The following is a 25230-nucleotide window of genomic DNA, read 5'->3' as shown; positions in this document are numbered from 1 at the left end:
GAAAAGTAGAAGTACCTAACATAAAATATGAACAAATTACACTACTGGCATGCATTCCAAATACTGAGACGACCTCTATCAAAGCTCAGCAAACCGTTCTGCTTTTTTTTGTTGCCATCAGAATTGTGAAAGGCAGAGGATGAAGGTGGTGGAGGTGGAGGTGAGGAACAAGGAAGGGGCCTGCTTAATCAGCACAGTTTTTGGTCTTAAGACTTTTTTCTCCCTTTTTTAAAATTTAAAAAAAAAAAACTTATATGAACCATAAGTATGCCATAGTGATCATACATGTCACAAATAAAAATGCTTTCCTATCTTTGGGAGGGTCTTTATTGTTTTTTCCTTCCTACTTAATGTGCTGTGAAACAAAGAGAGCTTGCATGAGGCTGTGCATTCCAAACCATTGTTAATCCTCCAAAACAATGAAAATGGCAGTATGTGAAAAGAACAAAGAAAAAGAAAATCCTCACAAGCTGGACAGAAAGTTGAAAAACTTGCAGTTTTGAAGTACATATAAAGACAAAAAAGTAGCCCCTTGAAAGTCACCTTTGCCGATTGCAATCCACCCAAGAGATGCTGGGCCAACGTTGCAGGTTGGAGCTTAGAGATAATGTCTCCCAAACAAAGAAAAAGGTCCAACATCACAGCCTAATGGCAGTGCCAGTGACTTATTAAGCCAAGAATATAGTAAGAATATTTTCATTGAGCAGCTGTTCAGAATACTTGGATCCTCCATAATAATAAGTGCCTGGCCTTTCAGCTCTTCCAGCAGTGCATATTCAGCAGCTTCAGGAACAGGCCTACATAAGGTTTGGTGAACTGAATGGATGAAAATCTCCATCCTCCCATGATTCCGTCTGATTCAGCGGATTAGATTACCAGGTTGTTATAACTGACATACTTCTTTTTTGCGGCAGGGCCTAAGAGGGAAGAACAGAAGAAAACAGTCACAAATAAAGGAAACCGAGGAAAAATTCTGTGATGGTAAATACAGATCGCCATTCGGAAAATTTTGTTGCATTGTAACAAAGGTACATTTTTCACAGTGGTGTCTAAAAAGGCAGTGAATATAACTTCATTAAAAAAAATGAGCTACTTTAGAAAATAAAATGATAGATCCTTTTTTGGCCTCCCCAAACATTTTTTTTTCTGATACAGTATGCTTGCAAGATATATTATAAAAATATTGTTACTGTTCTTATATATTTATAATTCATCAAATTCATTTAAAATGTTGCAGATTACCACAATAGTGACTCTGGATGGATAACAGGATAAAATATTTTTTTTAAAAAAAAAATAGTAACAATGGTCATTAAAGATAAAACCAACAAAACAACTGACAAGATACTTTTAAATGGGCCATCTCACATCTCAACCCACAAAACCTGGAAGTCCATATTTATTTCTATATTGGGTTTTTTAGTTAAATAAATTAAAAAGTCTTATTTCAGTGACCAATACGTCCTGTATGAGCCCTGATAAAACATGAAGACCTTAAATGAAGTAAGAGTGTTCTTGTCAAAAATGGCCCTTTTCACCTAAAAACTCCTAATTCCAATTATGTAACTGTTTATTTATTCATGGTTAATGGTATCAATAAATTAAGCAACAAGAGAAACAAAGGAAATACAAACAACATTTTAAAAATCCCTGCCTTTCCTCTCCTGAAAGATGGCTGCATCTACAAAGGGATGACTTTCAGACAATTTTCAAGCTAGGGCACAGGACAGAAACTATATTGATCATTCTTATCAGTGACATATTGAAGGCCTAAGATGGGTAGCACAACTATATCTGTCCTGTTGGATCTCTTGGTGAGTTTTGAATCCATCAGCTTTAGCATCCTTCTGCACTGTGAAAATTGGGTGAGGTGAGGGTTGAGGATGGATTCTCTGGTGACTCCATTAATTCTTGAGTTGATAGTTTCAGTCTCTGTGTAGTGGAGAAGAGCAGGGGTGGGATTCTACCGGTTTGGCCCAGTTCTGCCGAGCCAGTAGCTCCAAAGATCAGCTGAGAGGGAACCGGTTCACTCCAATTATCTTCTGTTCTTCTGCTTGGCCCACTGCCTGTTCAGGCTGTAGGCTGTCTTTTATTTCCTGCTTTATCAACCTCATCTGCTTTGCATGGAACAGCTGATTGCTGCACATCAGTTATGTTACACACAGGGCTTGCAGGATATTTTTTTCAAATTCTGTGTACATGTGTACAGTGCGCATTTGGTGCACATGTGCACACTCACCAAACTAGTTTTTACACTGGTTGAATCCCACCCGTGATGAAACTTGCTGGTCAGAAGTGAACAAACCATGACACAGGGGCTCAATATGACCACCACCCAAAATTATCCATTTGTGATTCCAGAAACAAATATACTCACCAACTATAAGTGAACTGAAGATATTCCTCACCACCTCCACAAGCTGCCATTTGGTGATGACTTCACCAGTCTGAAATAAGACCACATAATGGACAACAAGACCCACCCCTGGGGCTGGTAAAATGAGCTATGAGATGTAGAATGAGGAAGAGAGGTGGGGCCCTCTGGCCCCTACTAACTCCAAGGGTTAACCCTCGCCACCATTTTATTTATGTGAAGTTGTTTAAAGTTATTCATTGGTTTGAGATAAAGTACCATTAATATGCCAAAGATACCTAGTTGTTTATCTCTACCTCAGAAACTGAAGAATCATCTTGGATGAGAAATGAAAAGTCTTCAAAGAAAAACAAGAAAGTCCAGTTGCCTCTTGAAAAAGCACCTTTGGGACTTTACCTCAGAATGAATTGGAGGTACAGAAGAAGTCTGGATTCCAATGTCTAGAAACTCAATATCTGGACTGGAAGAAACAATTGGAGATGAAATAGAGATGCTCAGAAGGGAATCTACTAAGCAACATAAACAGGAACTCCCAATGTGTCCCTATAATCCGGCTTCAGATTCTGGTGCTCACTTTCTATCTTTTGGGTCACCATTAAAGTCTTGGGGAATCATTACAATCTCCCCTGCCTCACAGACTTTGCAGCTGTGCTGATGAAGATCCAAAGCTTGGAAGAGAACTTCTTTGTCCTCCATTGTTGTTTATGTCCATAAACACATAAGCATTCACTCATTTTCCCTATCAGCATTATCTTTTCCCATCTCTTCCTTCCTATCAAACTTAATTACCATTGTGTGCCTTCCTGCCCTGTATTTTCCAACTGAAAATTGTTGGAGGCATCTGAACTAATGCAGTCTCACTGTTCTCCAACTCCAATAATTGCTGGAATGCATGCCAATAGATGAACTCTGAAGCTTTCTCCATTGTCAATCAACCACAAAGCAGAAAAGAGTCAAAAATACTGAGACTTAGTAAAGGGTTCATGGGTTACAGGGAAATAAGCCAAGGACTATATGTGGCATGTGACCTATGATTTGCAGTTGTACAATCTGTCCATATGCCTGGAAGTGAAACCACTGATGTCAATGGAATTTACTTCTGAATATGTTGGATCGTTCTGCTATTAACTAAGCAGCATGACAAATTCAAGCAAGGTTCATCCAGTGTACTAAACCAAGAACAATCAATCCCTAATTGTTAGTTTGGAGAAGAGAGTTTTGTGTCATTGATAAAAGATTACTTTCTATTCTGTTTAGAAAAAAGAAGTCCTCCTACTGAAATAGTTTATGTAGATTTTACATTTTGAAGATACTTAATATACCAGCCACATTCACTTCTTTTTATGGCTGTATCTCTTGTTTCTATCTCTCCACCATGACCACCAATAAACTGTATTTGAAACTGTCAATGTTCACTCTCTGGCAGACAGTAACAGAGACAAAATTGTCACATTTCCACGATTTAAAACATTTTACCCTGTTGTGCTATATGCACATATAAATATTCTATAATATTTATTCAGACAGTCTTGAATTCCATCACACACACACACACACAAAATGGAATTATATGATCCACTTGGGGGCATCATTTTGGAGTCCCAGTGAAATGAATGGTTATTATATTAAAGGAAAGCTGCCTGGCTAGGCACCAGTTTAATTCCTCTTCTGAATCTGTGTTGGAGCAGCTGCAGGCTGATTATTTCTGTGGCTGGGGTGGGAGGAATGAAATCAGCTGTAACATTTTGGGCATCTGTTGCTGCAAAATGCCATAAATCTAATCTGATATGAGCACCTGGTAAACAAGATCCTGAAAGTAATAATAGCAATTGCATTAGGTGTCATAAAAGGTATATACAAAATGGTCAGAATGGATTACACACCCAGTTCAGGTTTTGAAGCTTTGCAGTGAGTGATATGAAATGAAAGGTTCAGAATCACAGTTCAGACTCTGCAGTACACATGTTCTGTTCTGATGGTGTCAAATCACAACAGCCTTACAGTAAATGTCTCTGGAATTGAATGAAAGCTATTAAAGCCATCTTCACCTGAATCTTCAATAAATCACTAGAGATGTGCTATGTTCCTTCTTGCTTCAAATGCTCTACTATCATCCCAGTGCCAAAGAAGCCCTCCATCAAGGAACTGAATGATTACAGACCAGTTGCTCTAACATCTGTATTTATGAAAATACAGGTTCTGTCCCACCTAAAAACCATCACGGATCCACTATTAGATCCCATGCAGTTTGCATACCAAGCAAATAGATCGACAGATGATGCTGTTAATATGGCTCTGCACTACATCCTACAACACCTTGAATCTCCAAATACCTACGCAAGGGTCCTCTTTGTAGACTTCAGTTCAGCATTCAATACTATCATTTGAGACATTCTTCTAACTAAACTAAACCAGCTAGCAATACCTGAACACACTTGTAAGTGGATCATAAGCTTCCTAACAGATAGGAAGCAGCAGGCGAAGCTAGGCAGAATCACATCTTATACCTGTACAATTAGCACAGTCCCTCCCCCTGCCCCAGGCTTTGTGCTTTCTCCATTTCTCTTTTTCCTATATACCAATGACTGCATCTCAAATGATCCATCTGTTAAAATACTGAAGTTTGTAGATGATACAACAGTAATTGGTCTCATCTGAGACAACAACAAATCCTCATACAGACAGGAGGTTGTATAACTTGCCTTGTGGTGTGAACAATCTGGAACTGAACACACTCAAAACCGTAGAAATGGTGGAAGTCTTTAGAAGAAACCCTCCCATACTACCACCTCTTACAATACTGGACAACACAATATTAACAGTAGAGACCTTCAGATTTCTAGGTTCTATCATCACAAGACCTAAAATGGACACCTAACATCAAAAAAGCACAATAAAGAATGTTTTTTCTGCGCCAACTCAGAAAGCTCAAACTGCCCAAGGAGCTACTGATACAGTTCTACAGAGGAATTATTGAGTCTATCATCTGCACCTCTATAACTGTCTGGTTTGGTTGTGCAACCCAACAAGACAGGTACAGACTCCAGAGAGTAATTAGGACTGCAGAAAAAACAATTACTACCAACCTGCCTTCAATCAAGGTCCTGTATACTGCACGAGTCAAAAAGAGGGCTGTGAAAATATTTACAGACACCTCACATCCCAGACATAAACTGTTTCAACTCCTTCCCTCAAAACAACGCTATAAAGCACTGCACACCAGAACAACTAGAGATACAAGACATTTTTTCCTGAATGCCATCCCTCTGCTAAACAAATAGTTCCCTCAACACTGTCCAACTATTTACAAAATCTGTATTACTATTACTATTAATGTTCTCATCACTCTTTATCGCCCATCCCCTCCCACTTGTGACTGTATGACTATAATTTTGTCACTTGTATCCTTACTATTTATATTGGCTGTTCCTAGTATGATTTGTTTGCTTATTGTACCCTAAGATTATTATTAAGTGTGGTAATGATGATTTTTGACTCTTGACAAATGTATCTTTTCTTTTATGTACACTGAAAACATTTGCACCAAGACAAATTCCTTGTGTGTCAATTCACACTTGGCCAATAAAGAATTCTATCTGTCTGTCTGTCATTCTGTCTGTCATTCTGTCTGTCATTCTGCCTGCCTGCCTGCCTGCCTACCTACCTACCTACCTACCTACCTATCTATCTATCCATCATCTATCTATCTATCTATCTATCTATCTATCTATCTATCTATCTATCTATCTATCTATCTATCTATCTATCTATCTAAAGTAAAAAGTGGGTGTCAAGTATTCCAAGATATATGGTAAAGCAAAACCAAAATATAGGTTGTAAACAAATTTTTTGTAAGCCATCCAGAGTCACTGAGAATGAGTGGGCACCATACAAATTTTCTTAAATAAACAGGAATAAAAAGTGCTACCATATGTATAATATTAGTAAGTAGAGAGGGCGTTGGTACTTACCTGATACGCCCATTCTCTCTGAGCTATGAAGGGCATCCAGAAGTGGGAGGTGCTTCAGTCTCTTCTGGAAAGGCTGGATTTAAAATTCTGGGACACTCCTCCTCCTCCACAGGACACCTCCCCAGCATCCCCCAGTTTTGCGAAGACTGAGTGCCAAAGTCTGGAACTCATCAACTAATCTAGATCCCTGACCAGAACAGAACCCCACCAGACAGAAAGAAATGGGTGGGGCTGGATGCTCTTCACAGCTTAGAGAATGGACATATCAGGTAAATACCAACACCCTTTCTCCCATGAGCTGTTCAGAGCATCCAGAAATGTAACATACCAAAGCTTGGCCTGTCCTTAGGGAGGGACTCCGTCTGGATCGAAATCCACTCCTAAACTCTGTGGACCATCTGCAGGACTCTTCTGCCAAATGAAGCACCTGCTGAGGCATAGACATCAATTTTATAATTTCTGAGAAAGGGCGATGGTGAAGCCCAAGTTGCTGCTCTGCAAATTTCATCTCTGGAAGTCAATGCCATTGATGCTCCAGTCTATGAGATGGTTTTGGACAAAAATTTGGAAGCACCAACTCCTGAGCTCTGTAGAAGACTGAATTTACTGTAGGGGTGAATGATGGATCCAATCTGAGAACCACTCTGTCCACATGAAACATGCATTCTCATCGACAATGCTGCCAATTCAGAAATCCTCTTTGCTGACGTGATCGCAATTAAGAAGACCACCTTATATGTCAGGAATTAGAGACTAGCGGTTCTTAAAGGCTTGAATGGGCCAGTTGTAAGTGCGGTTAACACCTTGTTGAGCTCCCAAGTGGGATAGCAGTGAATTACAGGACGTTGTAAGTTTGCAGCACCCTTAAGAAAGCTGCAGACATGTGGATGGTGCGCTATGGAATGAAGGTCACCCCAGGATATCACCGAGGCTAAGGCTGCCACCTGTCTGCGTAAAGTATTTGGAGATAGGCCCTTGGTCAAACCCTCCTGTAAAAAGTCCAATAATTGTCCTATTGATGGAGTGGTTGGGTCGATCTGAGACACCCGGCACCAGTGACAGAAAGCGGACCACGTGGCCTCGTATATAAGATTGGTTCAAGACTGTCTGGATGTTTGTATGGTGGCAATGGCATCCTCTGAAATCTGTGGGGTCCTTAAATGACTCCGCTCAACCTCCATACAGCTAGGCTGAGCCATTGTGGGTCCGGATGAAGTACTGGCCCTTCTGAGAGGGAAACCCTCGATGATGGAATTTTCTAAGGTTGTTCTCTCGACAGGTCCTGTAAGTCTGCGAACCACATTCACCTGGGCCAGTAAGGGGCGACCAATTTCAATTCTGCTCGTTCCGCCAATAACTTCTGGATCAACCTGGGTATTACAGGGAGTGGAGGAAACGCATATAGAAGTCTGGAAGGCCACTGACATTGCAGGGCATTGACAGCCTCCTCCCCCTGAGTCGGATACCTTGAAATATACCGGGGCAATTGGGCATTGAGGGGAGAGGCAAATAGATCGATCACCGGTTGCCCAAAACTCCGCACTGCTTCCTGGAAGAAAGACGGGTGTAGGTGCCACTCTGCCTGATCTATCGTGGCCCTGCTGAGCCAATCCGCTTGTGTGTTTAAGGCCCCTGCTATGTGCTCTGCCTTGAGCGAAAACAGATTGGCCTCAGCCCACTTGAACTATCTGGCCATCTCCAGCATCAGAAGTTTGGAGTGGGTATGCCCCTGTCTGTTTACGTGGCCTTGGTTGTGATATTGTCTGTCAAGACCAGAACGTGGCATGATTGGAAAAGGGGTAGAAAACTGCTCACAGCTCCAACAGGTTGATGCTTTAGTGATTGTTTGGAAATAGTCCAACTTCCCTGTGCAGTGTGGGATTGGAAGTGAGCTCCCCATCCTACCAGGCTGGCATCGGTTGTGATCGTTGCCTTGCAAGGTTCCTTGAAAGGACACCCCTAGTTTATTGTGTTTTCCAACCACCAGTGGAGCAATCAGAGAACATTGTGCGGTACCTTTATCTGGACGTTGGAAGTGGCTCTTTCAGATCGCTAGAAAGGGAGCAGGAACCATTGCAGATCTCTAGAATGGAACTGAGCCCAAGGCACAGTGGAAATACAAGAAATCAGTTTCCCTAACAGTTGAGACAGAACTGCCAAGGGAAGCTTCTTTAAGGTTCTGATCTCTCTGGCCAAAAACTGGATACCATTCAACCTGTCCTGAGAAGAAAAACCTTGCCCTCCACGATATCTATCACTGCCCCTAAATGAACTAACCTAGTTGAAGGGATCAAATGGCTTTTATGCCAATTTATGGAAAAGCCGTGACCTTGAAGGGTCTCCAGAGTAATCTTGGTATCCAAATTTGCTTGATGTCTGGAAGATGACAAAATTAAAATATCATCCAGATAACATTGTAAACAAATAGATCCTGAGGGAGGCAACCAAAGCCACTAGGACCTTGGTAAAAGTCCTAGGGGCCGAAGCCAGACCCAATGGTAGGGTGATATATTTGTTGTGCCAATCACAATAGCAAAATCTAAGATATTTGTAGTGAGCAGCTCTAATTGGTATATATAGATAAGCCTCTGTCAGATCTATAGAGGTCAGGACATCGTTCTCTCTGATGCTGAGCAGAATGGACTGGAGAGTAGTCATCTTGAATTTTCGATAAACCAATGATCTGTTCAGACATTTTAGGTCCAGAATTGCCCTCCAGCCCTCTGAACTTTTTGGGACCACAAACAATAGAGAGTAACAGCCTTGACACCGTTGTTCAGATGGGACCTCTCTAATGGCCCGAATATGCAGAAGATGATTGATAGCCTCCTGCATCAACGATCTCTTAATGGGGTCCATGGATCTAGAGCTCCTAATGAAAAAGTTCGGGCGGGGGAGTATTGAAACTCTAGCACCAAACCAAACCTAACAGAGTCCCTGACCCACACATCAGAGGTAGAGCTGTCCCATTGATCAGCAAACAGTTTTAGCTGCCCTCCAATGGGAGCTGCTGTCAAGGACTCACAATCAGCCTCCAGTACCTCTGGGGTTTCTTCTGTTTTGACCTCCCTGCTGACCTCTATAGGAAGATTCCAACCTATCCTGTCTAAAACTGGGCCTGTAGCCTGATGTTCTCTGCGATCTGGGAATGTATGGGCCTTGATAGTAGGGCCGAAAGGAGCCCCTTCGAAATGACTGGGGCGTTCTGTTTTCAGACCTCTGAAAAAGAGGGGGAAGCACTTTTTTCTTGTTTCTATTCTCAATAAGCAGGGGCTCCAAGACACTGCCAAATAATTTATCCCCCGATATTGTGGCTGATGCCAGCTTGCATTTATGCTTGGTATCCGCCTGCCAATGTCTGAGCCATAGCGGTCTCCGTGCTGATACATGAGATGCTATGGCTCTAGACGAGAATTTGACTGCATTAAATGTGGCGTCGGTGGAGAATTCTGCCGCTGCAATAATCTTGCAAATGTCCTGGTGGGCTCTGACATTTGATGCCGGCAATATATCCCTCAAGTGGAAGAGACTTCGTAGGGAGGACCGTGTAAAAAAGGACGCAGCAGTAGCTACCCTAATGGCCCAGGTGTCTGAAACAGGCGCCCTACGGAGTGCCAACTCTGCTCTCTTTTCCTCCAGTCTCAGGGCTTCCTCGGCCTCATTGGGCAAGGTTGAAGAAGAGGCCAGTGCCACAATGGGCTCATCCACCTCCGGCGTTTTGAGAAAACTCTGGTGCCAAATTATAATATCATTTATTGTACCGTGTTGGGGCTGGGTAGGATGCTGCTGATGCCCATTGATTTTGTACTAATTCAGCAAACATACAAGGGACAGGAATAGTTTCTGCCTCATTAGCCGGTTGTGAGAATATTAGATCCTCGGATTCGTCCTGAGACCCTGTTGACAATGGATGAGGGCTTGATGTGCCTAGTTTAGGGGTGTTCTTTGCTTTGAACAGTAAAGATTTAAAGAGGTGAAGACAAAAAAGGCCAGGAAAGGTAGGTTGATCCGGAATGAGGCTTTCGTCATCCAACATTCCTCGTTCTAATGGGTCAGCCTCTGACAACCCCAAGTCCATCTGATGGATCGACCCCACCTTCATGGGAACATCCTGGTCATCTAATTGCACCTCCTCCCGAAGACCCTGGACTGATATGTCAGGAATATTGGGGAATACCTGAGTTTAATGATGTCCCATATGTGCAAAGGATCGAGCAGACAGGGATCCCGCTTCCGGAGTAGCTGAAAAGTGTCTGGTCTGGATGGATTGCTGAACTCCAGCTGCAATGCCCTTTTGTATGGCCCTCTCCATCCATTGCCTCATTTCGATGGGAATAGTCTCAGGTAATCCCTCCTCCTGTCTTAAACAGGTGGCCATAGGGGTGAAGGTTGCCTCTGGGATTCGCTGGGCAGTGCTCATTGGAGGAGATATGCCTATGGGAGGCTGTCCAGAAGTAGCCTGTCTGGGCTGGGTAGATAAGTCCAAGGGCCCCAACAATGTACTTGGGCCCTGATGTGATTGTTGTGTCATAGCCATCTTGTCCACCTCCCTGGCCTGTTTCTGTAACTGCCTTTCCAAGGCTTGGTGCCATCTATGGGCATCCTAATCCACCACCTTAGAGGCCTTTTGGGGGCCCACTGACTTGTCTCGGGACTTATTTGTCTTGGAGCGGAAGACGTTGTCACCTTCCATTGTGGAGGACTGATTCTCATGCCTCTAACTTTAATTTTTTTAAAAAAAATATTATTGTTATTTGTACTTAGGGGTGATGCCTACCCCTGTGGTTGAAAGTAGAATGCTTCTCCAGGAGTGTAAGTATCTATCTATCTATCTATCTATCTATCTATCTATCTATCTATCTATCTATCTATCTATTCTTAAGTTTTTGCGGGTACTTACATGTATGGCATTCAGCTTTGTTCGGGTATTTTCCCACGTCATTGTAGTTATGCTTTTAAAGTTGTAGCCACGTTTCGGCAGAATCTCATTTGCCATCATCAGGCTTCTGTATAGTGTTCATCTGTGAGTCACAGATGAACACTATAGATGAACTACTCACAGATGAACACTATACAGAAGCCTGACGATGGCAGATGAGATTCTGCTGAAACGTTGCTACAACTTTAAAAGCACAACTACAATGACATGGGAAAATACCTGAACAAAGCTGAATGCTATATATATATATATATATATATATATATATATATATATATATATGGATCTTTGTTGTTCGGGTTTCTCCCGCGTAAGATTGAAGTATCTAGGACGCGGAGAAAACCCAACAACCAAAGATCCACATACAAATACCCGCGAGAACCTCAGAAAACATATATATATATATATATATATATATATATATATATATATATATATATATATATATATATATTGTGATTGGAAGGATCGGTCCTGTGGGGAGTTTTGACTCTGATGACTGTTAGATCGTGGGTTGACGTCAGAACCAGGAAACATTAATCTGAAGGGCAAGCCAGTTAATTAGCACGCTTGCCTTAATGGGTATAAAAGGACACAGCTGAGCTGGTGCCTTTCGCCAGGAACAAAATGACTATTTTGAATGAGGACGTTACTGCAAAGAGCTCTCTGTTTGTTTGAATTTCAAGGGGAGTCCTAACAGTTTCTGCCAGCCGTTATCTTGTTATTTCCTTTAGTTTGATTTGATTGTGAAACGGCTGCTTTCTGTTTGTTCGTTTGAATTTCCAAGAGGAGACATAACATACATATATATATATATATATATATATATATATATATATATATATATATATATATATATATATATATATACACACACACACACACACACACACACACACACACACACACACATATACACATACGTACCTATATCTACATGTAAAACTGTGTATATGGGAAACAGTATATAAGGGTCCCCAACAAGGGAAACCCCCAAGGGCTCCAAGCAAGAAGTATTCTGGATCCCTGGTCCCCAACAAGGGAAACCAGCCATACAGGGCCTGGATGGATCCTTTCCTGTCAAAAATGTCCCATTCTTTGAAATGGCACTTGTGGCTTCACTCCAATGTAATGATCCAAAAGCAATTGCAAAAGAAAAAAAATCCTGTTTAAGGACTAGCCTGCTTATCCAACGCCAGCAAGATAAAAGAGAAATAATGCCAGGGAAGTGGAGTGGGAAGGTACTTGCCCCGGTCCCTAAGAAGGGAAACCAGCGGGGAATGGCGCCTGTGATATTCAGGTGCAAACTTGAAGCCAGCCATTTAAAATGGCAGGAAGGCAGAATCTCCAATGTTAATTGCCTGAGCAGTTTAACAAGATGCTGCTGCTGACTCTCTACATTGTCAGATAAATGATCTTGTCAGTCGAAACGGCGAGGAGAAGTGAGCCACGGCTGTGATTGCACCGCCAAGATCGCAGAGATAAGACGATCGGGGGGTTTAGATAAGCTAATTGCCTAAAGCGTCCGTCTCAGGCTGCCTGAAGCATCCGTCTCAGGCTGCCTGTGGAGTGGCAGGCTCCGCCAGCCACAAAGAACTGCTCTCAAACTGATCAGGGGGATGACCTAATAGAGCCACAAGCCTTGAAATTGCCAAATTAATTGGGGAAAAATTTACAAGCTGAATTTATCCAAGAGCAAACCTGAATTTTGACTAGCTGAATCAGAAAACCGTTCCAGTCAGGGAGTGTACAACCTTTTACCACGAAGGCTGAGCTAAAACTGGGGGATGCTGGGGAGGTGTCCCGTGGAGGAGGAGGAGTGTCCCGGAGTTTTAAGCCCAGCCTTTCCAGAAGAGACTGAAACACCTCCCACTTCTGGATGCTCTGAACAGCTCATGGGAGAATAAGTAAGTAATCTTTAGTTAAAATTAGAGTGTAACAAGTTTTCAGAATTTGCAATCTATATGAACTATTTTCCCAGTTATATTTTATTGGCTGGTGTTGGTTTATAGGTTTTTTGCTACTTCACATAAAAAGCAGGATTTATTTTAGTAAATTCATAAATATGACTCAGTGCAACATTGATTTTCTACAGTTTGATTTGGTGAGTCATAAAATGTGTGTATTTTAGGGTATCCTCTGTTACAGTTTGCTCAATCACGATACAACATGTCACAATGTAATAATCTAGAACCTACAATTTGTTCCTGGATTTAGATTTATTTAGGGGGAAAAAAAGATTTGTCTGGGTCTTCTGGAGAATAGCATGGTATACAGTGCCTAATGAGGAAAGTGTTTATTCAATTGAATATAATTCCTTGTTTGGCTAAAAGCTCATTTCAATCCTAAAGCAAATAAAAAAAAGCCTGCTTCTTTTGAAATGTAATTAAATAACATCATAAGCACGATAATTTGCAGACGTCTAGAGGCTTGGTCTCTTGACTTCAAACTCATTTTCTACTTCCCATCAATTTTGTTTACTATGATTTTAAAAGCATTTCTGTCTTCCTCTATGCACTTATCGGATTGTGCTTGGGTGGCTTCCTTTTTATATGCAGCTACTTGCAAGATTTGGTAAGGGGGTGTTAGATGATAATTTTCATTATTCTTTTTATGTCATTTATTCATGTGAGGAAACTTCTGGGCTGCAAGAACATTGGTGACCTATACCATAGCTGACTCTAGTATGTACTCACAGCAGACAATTTATCTCTCCTATCATTTTTAGCAGGTAGATGTTTTTGGAACAGAGTAATAATGGTATTCTTATTAACATCTGCAGCAGGAAATTGCAGGTATCATCAGCTGAATATTGTTCATTCCCATGAATATGCAGGCTGGTGTTGAATAAATAGATAAACAACCCTGCAACATGACCAAATCAACTTCAAACAGAATATCAGTGCTAGAGTTTTCTTTTTTTCATTTTTGTAAAGTATATGTTTTATATAATTTAATACAAATGAAGCATGGAATGTTTAATTTTAATGCAATTCTTTAAATGCATTTAATGCAATTTAGTTGCAGCATTTAATAGAATAGAATAGAATAGAATAGAATAGAATAGAATAGAATACCTTTATTGTCATTGCATTCAAAATACAATGAAATTTGAAAGCTACTCCAGCACAGTGCCCCAAACACCACATCACAATCACACTACACAGTATTTAAAAAGTAAAATAATTAAAGTAATAATAATAATTAAAAACTTAGTCTAAAACCTTTTTAAAACATGTACTGTATTAAGTTAGATAGTTTAAGAATGCCACGTTATACATAGAACTAAATCACAAATGTACTGTTTGATTCAAGACAATTATTGTCTTGGAAAATAAACTGTTTCTCAGTCTATTAGTCCTCATTTTAAGACACCTATAACGTCTCCCTAATGGTAACAATTTGAAATATGAATGACCAGGTTGAGCACAGTCTGTGGAGATTTTTTGTGCTCTAGAGAGGAGTCTGGTCTTCGCAATCTCTTCCAAAGAAGAAAGAGAGCAACCGATGATTTTTCGTGCTGTGTTTATAACTCTCGGAAGCATCATCTTATCCACTACAGAGTATCCAGCATACCACACCGTTCCATTTCTCACACAAAGATAATATGAACCAAAATAGGACTGAAATTGGGAGATAAATATTTGCCTTTATTTCTACACACTAAACACTGCCCCTGGCTCAAGAAAAACCTATTTTTTTTACCACAAGATTTAATATTTCATACAGTTGTTCATATAATTTTGAAAAGATTCATTTATAGCTTGTGTGGAATTGAAGTAAGTAAAGAAACAAGATGTCCTGCTAGGGAATAACAAGAAAATAATTTGTGAGGTTTAAAATAAAAGTAATTTGGTTTGTGTGTTTGCTTGTTCCATTGTATCTATCCAGAAAAATTTAAATAATTTACAACATGAACACTGCTTAATGCATATTTATTATTTTCCTGACATGATTGTAAGACTTCTCTCATGAGAGTGCTTCAAGCTATATATTAAAGTTGATCTAAGGAATTTCAGGCCAAAAAAGTTATTACAGAAAAATGATATACATTTTGTTTTCTGGTTAAATGAAAAACAGAATAGAATCATATTTAACAATGATGTTTTATAAAGGACCGATATGAGGTATTAAAAGAATGCACACTATGGTTCAAATAAGTATCCATGAGGAAGTTACTTTCTAGAAAACAATGCAAATGGAAATCAAGTAGTTTTAACAAAGAAAGTACTGTGTTATCCTTGAAATAAACTTAGGCCAGCATTAGAAACCATTTCCCACAAATGGCTATAATTTGTATGACACTGAAGTTTATTATATATTTGCTGATTTAAAGAAAAGTTACAATAAAGTGAATTATGAGATCTTTAGCACGGTTATGGAGCTGAGGTGGGGTCTTCACTACAATTAAGACCATGGATAGAAGATGCCATGGACCATTGGAAGAAAAGAAGGCAATACATGGAATGCCCACAACTGAGGAGAAAGAAGACAAGAATCTGAGATGCCATTTTGATGCAAGACAGGATTCAATGAGTGCTTCTGGTGGGAATGTCTGGTGGGAATATTGTACATAAATGATGCATTTTTGTTGATTGAGAAAGCAATGATTCTCACATAATATAGGTAGCTTGTATGAAGCAATATGGATCTGAACATTAGAGTATCAAAGAGCAAGCTATTTTATTTTACAGGGAAAATGGAATGCATGATTGCAAGTTAAACATCAATGACAAAAAGAAAGTGGATAATTTGAGTACTTTAGTGAAAAAGTTATTGAAGGTAGGGAAACATAAAATAAGAACACAGCTGAGAGTGAATTGGCAATGAATGATTGTGAATTGTATAATGCTGGAAATGGCTGAGGGGAAAGAATATACAAGTAGCACACTCTGATAAATTAGTATGTTGGGCTTTTTGCAAGGAGAAGCTACTTTGCCCCCCAAAATAATGTCTTCTTGGGACCCTTAACTTCTGCCTTGAGGTCATTTTCAATTAGCAATAATTGCGCCTTAGATAAATCTTATTGGCTACGATGTTAAACTGGTAGGGTCCTCTCCTCATATCCTTCTTATTAACATTTATTAGTTAAACTGGTAATATTCCAAAAGACTTGAGGCTTAGAATAGCCATATCTATTTATAAAAAAAGACCACAACAACCTGGTTAATTATAGTTTGATTGGCTTTCTAAGTATGGTTAGAAAATAATATACTAGACATTTACATCACAAATTACAAGACTGGATAGAATCAGAAGTCTAATTGGGAATATGTAGGTGGTATTTATAAAAGTGAGGTCAACAACAGATCATATTTTAATTCTTCATCAACACTCAGAAATGAAAACCTCCCAGTATGTTACTTGTTTAAATGTTATAGCTGTCTTAATTTAATATCCAGAACAGACCTTTGGGGAAAAATGTAATGATACATCTATTGATAGGTACCTCCTTTTTCTGCTGCAGAATTTATATTCAAACATTTATTTAAGAACTAGGTAACCATTTCAAGCAAAATGTTGGGCACAAATTCTATGTCGCACAGAAATGAGAATTTACACCAGTTAATTTACGAATAAACTGTAGTTGGTGCAGATGAAATTCTTGGTAGTCATCCTTGCTTCCCTAATGGAACAGCCAGTGCCCATCTTAGACTGGAGATAGGGATGCCTAAAATTAAGTTTGGAGTTTGATGGTTAAATCTCAAAAGTACATTTTTTTTTCATAAGAATTGGCACCTGCAATTGTTGCAGGAAATTGGTGAGAAGGCAGAAGTTGCATAGAAGATGTTTTGGGCACCATTTTTTTTAATGTCATTGGAATATATTCCAGCTCAGAAAGTGCTAATCCAAGGAATAAAATATATGAAGCATCAAGTTAAGTAAATAGATTACAAACTAGGGGTTGATAATGTCTACGAGAATCATCAAATTATTTCTATTCTATTGCTTTTCCCAAGCTGAGAACAGTATTTTTTTTAAAGCTAGAGAAAATGTTAGGATAGTAGCTGGAACAGTAAAGTGTACAAAAGGCCAGAACACAAAGTTGTAGTTGATTAGTTAGAGAGTGCTGACTCATGAATGATGCTATCTATGCTATGATTGGTTGCTGTAAGTATAAAGGGTTTCCTCTTTCCCCCTCCTTTTTCTTCTTTGTGTTCTATATACTGTACTATTAAATTTACCTTATGATGTTACTGTATTACTGACTATCTTGTGTTCTTTATGGATGGTAATAATAAAGACTACAAGTCTGTGTTTGTGTCTCCGACTTCATCCATACAGCTGGTATGCAATTCCATGACAAAAAATATAATTTCTCCTACCTTACTGTACCCATTAATTGAACATACCTGCCCATGTATGCTAATGAGAGACTATTATTACAGTATAAATTTTACAGGATCATTTGGACCAATCTCCTGGTGCCTCTATTGCACAAAGTAGCTAGAACAAGGGTGTCAAACCCAAGGCCCATGGGCCAAATCTGGCCCACAATGTGGCTAGATCTGACCTCAGGGCTGCTCTTGACACAGTGAAGGACTAGCCCCTGTCACCTCAGCCCTGGCCCAGGCCATTCAGACGCTAATCTATAAATGGGGGTGGGGGTGAGGAATTGTCCCTGAATTTTTAAAATCATGAGGTTTTTCTTCCTTTTTCCTTGCTTCAAAGTGTGGCTTTCCAGCTCTGGGAGCATCCTTTCTGGACTGGGGGCTTTTTCCTTTGGAAGCAGAGGTGGTGGAAGTGGAGGATGCAGTGACTCGGGCTTGTAACCATTCCTTCTCTGACTTTGGATTCATCTTCTGTGTGTGTGTGTGTGTGTGTGTGTGTGTGTGTGTGTGTGCGCGCGCGCGCATGCGCACATGCGCGCGTATGTGTTTCACCCCCTCTTCTTCTCCCTTCCTTCAATTTCTTTTTTTCTTGGAAATAAAGGAGGCACAGGAAGGAGGAATGGGGTTGTCCCCAAAATTGAAAACCTAAAATTAAAAGAATGGCTTTTCAAATCCTTAAAAAGTTACAATGCTGACCCTTTTTCTTTTGGGAAAAAAACAAGCAGCAGGTATCTGAGCAGACATTAGTAAGGGGTGTGTGTGTCATCTTCTACCCCAGGAAAGGGAAGGGAGGGGGAAGAGGGAAGGAGGGAAGAAATGGGAATGAGAAGGAGAGAGGGAGGGAGGGAGGGAGGAAGGAGATGGGAATGAGAAGGAGGGGGGCAGGAAACTGTCCATGCCCACTCTGGCCAGCCCCGCTCCCAGCCACCATACCCCCAAGGTCAACCACAATCCTGGCCCTCAATGAAATCGAGTTTCACATCCCTAAGTTAGAAGATTGGTCAAGCACTTCAGAAAAAAACTTTGTAGTTCCTTTCAAAAGATTTGATGCCTCTTATCACTTGCTTAGTATCTCCAGCATACTTTATTTTACTGCAATGGAAGTAATGCAAAAGTTGGTACAGGGACGATTTTATTGCCTTTTTGTTCAGTTCCACAATGTTGCAGTTTTATCGATTATAGATGAATAATTAATACTTTTTAGTTTTAGGAAGTATTTTGAAATGATTGTAGTTTTATTAGGCTTTATTCTAGTTATAGATTTAAGTTATAGATTTAAGGTTTAAGATAGTTTTTAGGTTAAAGTATCACAATTTTGAGAATTACTGTAGTCTACACTATAATGCTATTTCTCTCTTCTGCTTGAAAGGATCTTGGACCTGAATTGCTGCTTTGTATTTTCCATTTGTCTGTCTCACTTTCATTTTATGCTGTTCCTTGACTGAATACAGATGACCTGAAACCTTGAGGTTCTGATAGATCAGAGGTGTCAAACTCACATCATCATGGCAACTTCACATCAGGGGTGGGATTCTATCAATTCTCACCCAGACTAGAACCTGTGGTTAACTTATTAAACAGTTCAAAGAACCAGTTGTTGCAAGAAATCTCCTTTTGTTTTTTTTCCACTTTAAAGGATTAATCTTGTAAGGAAGGTAGGAAGGAAACATTCTGCCGGTGGTGCTAGGCCTAGACTTCCTGTCTCCAGAGCTTCTCTGGAGTTTTTTTCTCTCCTTTGCTGGTACTTTGCTTGACATTCTTAAAGGGGAAGGGTTGTTTTAAGCTTTTTTTACACTGCTGTTGGGAGAACATACTCCCCTGTTGGAGTTCTTCCAGCTGAGATTAGCACTTTGAAGAAATAATTGAATAATGAAGCAGAGCTGCTGGAAAGAAGCTTTTAAAGACAAGGAACCAAGAAGAGTAACATTCTTTAGTGGTATCTGGCACTGTCTTTTGGGGGTGTACTTCCAAGAGGTGATGCAAATTTGGCACTGATACTTTACTGCCTTTCTGGGGGCATGTGATCTTTCCTTAAATCTGGATTATTTCCTTATGATATCTTGTGGGGTGAGTGAGACCAGCTGATGTCTTTAAGTGGTGCAAATGGATCTAAGGATTGCTTTTCCTGGATGTGCTCTTTCTGGAGATCTTAAATGACCTCTCTGCTAAAGGGTTTTGCTTTATGAGCAAGAGTTGGCTGCTGATAGTTATCATTGCATTTTAACTATTTTAATTCCTCAAGGTGCTCTGGCACCCTGCCTGATTTGTAACTCTGCTTGCAGGTATTTTTAATCTAATGATTGGTATTTAGGGCAGCTTTTTGCAAGCAAAGAAGCTTTTTGTATTTTTGTACAGGTAATCCTTGACTTACAAGTTTCAACAGTTCAATTAGTGATCATTCAAAGTTACGATGGCACTGAAAAAAGTGACTTATGACCATTTTTCACACTTATGACCATTGCAGCATCCCCACAGCCATGAAAGGCAAGGCAAGGCAAGGAGAAGCGCCCCTCGATGTGAATGATGTCAAGTTGGCCATGCCCAGCCAGTCACATGACCACTAAGCCATGCCCAGCCAGTCACATGACCACCAAACCATGACCACCAACTAAGCCCACAGAACCAGTTGCTAAAAAAATTGAATCCCACTCCTGCGTCACATGATGTATCGGAACTTTTTTTCCCTTCACTAAACCAGGCATGGGCATGGCCAGCATGTGATGCATCCAACCCATGGGCTGGAAGTTTGACAGCCCTGTGCTAGATGGAGTACTTAGAAAGCATGGCAAGTGCCACATTTATTACAATTGGCCCATGGAAATAATAGCAGGAGATAAGACGAGGAAGAAATATGGCTTATCATTAGAAAATACACTACAACAGTGGACTATCTTGGAGATGTATATTCATGAAAGAAAGCTTCTGGAAGATGTTTCATAATATGAAAATACAATTTTATTTTAGCAGATTTTAAAATAACAAGAAGCAAGACTCACATAAGTAAACTAAGCCTGATCCACTCTGTAGTGAGAATAAGAACTTGGCCTGTATATATGTAGAGAATAAGCAATTTATTGAAATAGAATTATTCTTGCAGGAGCAACACTCTAATATTATTTCTATGTATCAACAATGATCCTTTAACTCTTAGTGTCATAAATTGGGAAAATTAAGAGAAAAATGTGGAAATACAAAAGCTTTCCTGCATGAAATAATACTCTGAAGTAGATAAATAAGTACATAAAAATAATTATCATTTCTAATACAATTAATAAGAAAAAAGAGAACAAAACAGAATAATAGAGTTGGAAGGGATCTTAGAGGACTTCTAGTCCAACCCCCTGCTCAGGCAGGAAACCCTATATCCCTGATGATGAACCTATGGCATGCGTGCCACAGGTGGCACGCAGAGCCATTTGTGCCAATAAGCGAGCTGCACGCAAATTTACCTCACTGCACATACATGTGCCTCACAGCTGATTTTCAGCTGGTTTGAGGCCTTTTTCGGCCTCTCAAAGGCTTGAGGAAGGCTTCTGCAGGCAAAAAACAAGGCCCATTTCACCATTTCCTGTTTTTCCAAAAATACTGGAAGTGATGAAACAAGGCTAGTTTTTGGCCTGCAGAAGCCTTCCTCAAGCCTCTGGGAGGCCAAAAAAGGCCTCAAACTGGCTGAAAATCAGCTGCAAGGCACAGTGCAGGTAAAGGGATAGCAGGGGTGGGTGGGGATTGCGTGTGCATGTGTAGGAGGGATGGGGGGCACGCATTGCCTTCTGGGTGCTGGCACATGAGCACGAGAGTGCAAGCACGTGCACAATTTTTGGCACAGGAGCCAAAAAAGGTTAGCCAACATTGCCCTATACCATTTCAGATAAATGGTTGTCCAATTATTTCTTAAAAACTTTCAGTGTTGGAACATTCCTGGGGTCCTGAGAGGTCCTGAAGTTGAGAGACTATAGGTAGTAAGCACTTACAAACAATTGAATTGCATTTTTAAAAGCAATGAACATGCCTGCTCTTCCATGTTCTCAACAGACGGCATATAATTTGTAGAAAATAATTATATTTCATATTGTGTCATCTGAACTATGCAAATATCTATCAACTATATAGATATGTAATCAATGCAAAATAGGAAATAAATAGAAAGTCTTTATCTTTAATAGTTTACTGTTGGCTAAGAGCATGAAAACCCATTAATTTGCAGAAGAAATTACTGAAAATATATCAGTACATTACTATTGACCTATATATGCTTATAGTAATGTACAAAGGATTGGCTATAAATCTAAAGCAAATGCATCTGTAGGCATATAACATCCTTTAGTAAATCTTTTTTAGTAAATCAATGGAGGTATAAGTCTCATTAATGGACAAAGACATTAAACTTTTCTGAGGATATGAAATTCAGAAGCATAAACTCTCCCTGGGCAACGACCAGAGAAATGAAGCCAACTTCATTTTACCAGAAATGATGCTAAAAATAAATTGCAAATATACTCAAGAAGAGATGAAAAACAAATGAGACCGGAGAGTAATTGCATCAGTTCATTTAATTCTCTGTTTGAGTCATCAAAGCAAAAACAAAGAAATGCCTGACTAATCTAAAGATTATAGGCTATGGTCTATAGTGGGTATTTTCCTCTCTCCCCCAAAGTCTCACCAAAAATTCCTTTTTCAAATGTGTTTTTAAATTCCAAGAGAAGATCCTATTGGTGCTAAGGGATTGGAAGCTTTTAAAAAGAAAATCATGTCTTTAACTCAGTAATGTTACCACAGTTTTGAGAAGCAAAAATCTCAGAACATCAACCAATGACTATTAGGGATGATTCTAAATAGTCAGTTTTAAAAAAGGAGGGGGATTAGGTCTGATTCAGACAAATTTTACGTATTATTTTTTCTGAAGCAAGAATGTAAGGAAGTGCCATTGAAAGAAAATTGTATATCCTCATATTTGGGGCTAGGATTAGAAGATGTTATTTTAGATTAGAAGATGTTATTTTTGTAGATTGTCTGCTCATCCTCATTTTCTATTAACCACCCAACTCCCCCAAAGCTTTTTTTATATAATGGTACAAACTGAACTAAAAACTCTGGGTAGCTGTAAAAAGCAGTATTCTGCAAGAAAGCCTGGCCTTTTAAGGATCCCTGGTTAAAAAGAAAAGCATAAATATTGATTCAATGATTTGTGGTTCTCCCATTTCAGTGTCAACTGACGTGAAATTCTTAAAGGTGTCTAAAGTCAATTTTGAGAGCATGTTGTGGGTCTGTCACAAAGAGGCAACTAGAGCAGCTATAAGATTTCCAATTTCAATGAAGATCAATTAACTAATAGGTAAATGGATGGAAATGTTCCCTACTACTCTCAAGTAGCTCCATTTTCAAAGTATGTAGCTATAGAAGCATTTCTCAACTCTGGTGGCTTTGAAGATATGTGGACCCCAACTCCCAGAATTCCCCAGTCAGCATGCTGAGCTATAGTGTCAGCTCTACTAGTAGACCAGATCAAGAAATCAATTCCACAGAAAAGCTAAAGCTACTTTTGTTAACATTGGCTGAGGTAACAGAAACTTGCAAGTCTTTTCCCTCACTTTCTGCTTTGGGTAGTGGTCTATTCTTTCAAAGTTACCTTCCTTTCTCTTTTCCAAAGCCACCTGCAGCTTTTATTTTCCAATCATGCCTATGGACCTCAATGCTTGCCAAATTTTGTTTGAAACACATAACACTTCTAATTTTCCCCCTCATACAGGAACACTTTGAAATTAAAAGAACCAGATTGAAAAGAAATAAGGAAGGATGCCAAATCAGGTATCTTCAATTACATTCATGCCCATAGGCAATAAGATAAGCATCAATATAATTCACAACTGATAAAATTTAAATTCCTGATTAGCTTCAGACTGCAGGTAAAGTTATCTCCAAAGCTAACTTGTTCAAGATTCATGTGAGGAGAAAATGGGATAATTCACAACAATATCTGAGCAACTTGGCTTGCACTATGTAAATAAAAAAAAATATTATTTAGTCCTTGGTCCATCCATACTTTCAGTTTCTATAGATGATTCAGAAGATCCCATCTTATTCATTTCTGCAGATCATAACCTTATCATCCAAAGATTAGGGGACCAGCATATAATCCTGTCTTGAGTTCCATTCCAGCACGGCATGGATGGTACCCCGGAAATTGAACCTTAAAATAAAACACAGTTTTATGGGAAATCAAAGCAAAAATCTTATAAGTAGTTTGCCAAATCTTGCAAATCTTGCTCTGGGTCCTGTACATTAAAGAATATCATCTGGTGGGACTTAGAAAAAGAGGCTTTTCAGCCATGTTGCCCATCCTTTGGATAGAATTACTGGTTGAAGGAGAGAGGGTCCATCCACGAGGAGTAAAGAAACATTCCTGTTGGAGTCAATTTAGGGGAAGAAAAGTCTGAAGTTTTTATCTGTAACCCTTAGGTTATAGGGAAGGTAGATAGTTTGGTGAGATTCTTACGATATAGGTGGTCAGCAATAAAGTATCTATTTGGGCCTATTGATTCTGGCTCTGGAGTGGTTCTGATTGTCTGCATCTGACCTATCCCTCCTGAGATTAAACTTGCTCAATCCTTTTGGTCTTTCACAATGTATTAAGATCTTGTCTTTTCCATCCAGCCTGGGGCCACCATGGATGATCTGTTACATGGTTAATTGAAATGAGGGACATTATTTATTTTCTTAGCACCTATTTTATGCTATTGATGTTTTATTGTTTTTAATTTTGGTTGTTTTGTCCTATTTTCATTGTGTTTTTAATTGTAAAGCACCAATTGTTAGAGTCAAGTATGTGAGATAAGCAGCAATATAAATGTTTTAAATGAATGAATGAATCAATCAATCCTTGTGGACGCTGTATGCAATAAACCTAAATCAGGAACTACCAATAATATCTTTATAGACCATCAGTCATTATGAGAACCCAGACTGATACCCACTGCTCTAAAGTGTTGAATGATATCTATTATTATGGAATAGGTTTGCTTCCTTCTACTCTTGATGATAGTTCCTTCTACTGCATCCTATCTATTACTTTCAGTAAATTCTTTTAAAGGAATTTGTTTTGGATAATGCCATTATTCCTTATCTAACTGCAATATTATTTCTGGGTTTTAAATTCAGTAAATGTAGCTATTGCAACCCTAGGTCATTTTGTCTATTTAGCTTATTTCTCTTTTAAATGCATTTCAGCTACTTAAAAATAACAAGACCGAGAAACTGACCGATGTTTCCATCTAAACTCTTAAATTAACAGTTTTTCTAATACCGGTACTTTGTCCATGAAATATTGTATTTCACAGTGGTGGTAGGTGCACTGCTAATTTGCAGTTAATGATTTACACTGTTACTTTCATAATTCAGTTCAAACTATGAAATTATCTCTGTGTAGATTTTGGAATGATTTTCTGAAGGGTATCACATGCTTCTATATGCTTACAAATAGCATTCAATGCAGAAAAGTTGTTTCCTCATTGTACTCCATCTCTATGATGGAAGCACATATCTCTGTCTCTATAACCCTACCTGGCATATGGTCTGATTATTTAAGGGATTGCTTGTCTCCCAAAACATCTGCTAGGT

General features: G+C 39.4%; 1 protein-coding gene across 2 annotated transcripts in view; it reads right to left on the bottom strand.

The window, feature by feature from the left end:
- Nucleotides 1-241: 241 nt before the first annotated feature.
- GRM7 (glutamate metabotropic receptor 7) overlaps nucleotides 242-25230 on the bottom strand; it is a 529368-nt gene continuing 504379 nt past the window's right edge. For both annotated transcript variants that reach the window (XM_087923708.1, XM_087923709.1), the window contains one exon: nucleotides 242-917. Coding sequence is in view for 1 of the 2 variants with exons in the window: in XM_087923709.1 (XP_087779835.1) it covers nucleotides 868-917 (50 nt within the window). In the remaining variant the exon portion in view is untranslated. The remainder of the gene's footprint in view (nucleotides 918-25230) is intronic.

This window comes from Pseudonaja textilis, chromosome 2 (assembly GCF_049901715.1).
Source record: "Pseudonaja textilis isolate UNSWEBS1 chromosome 2, rPseTex1.2, whole genome shotgun sequence".
Taxonomy (NCBI): domain Eukaryota; kingdom Metazoa; phylum Chordata; class Lepidosauria; order Squamata; family Elapidae; genus Pseudonaja; species Pseudonaja textilis.
The sequence above is the reverse complement of the archived record's forward strand: the minus strand, read 5'-3'. Positions and strand labels throughout refer to the sequence as shown.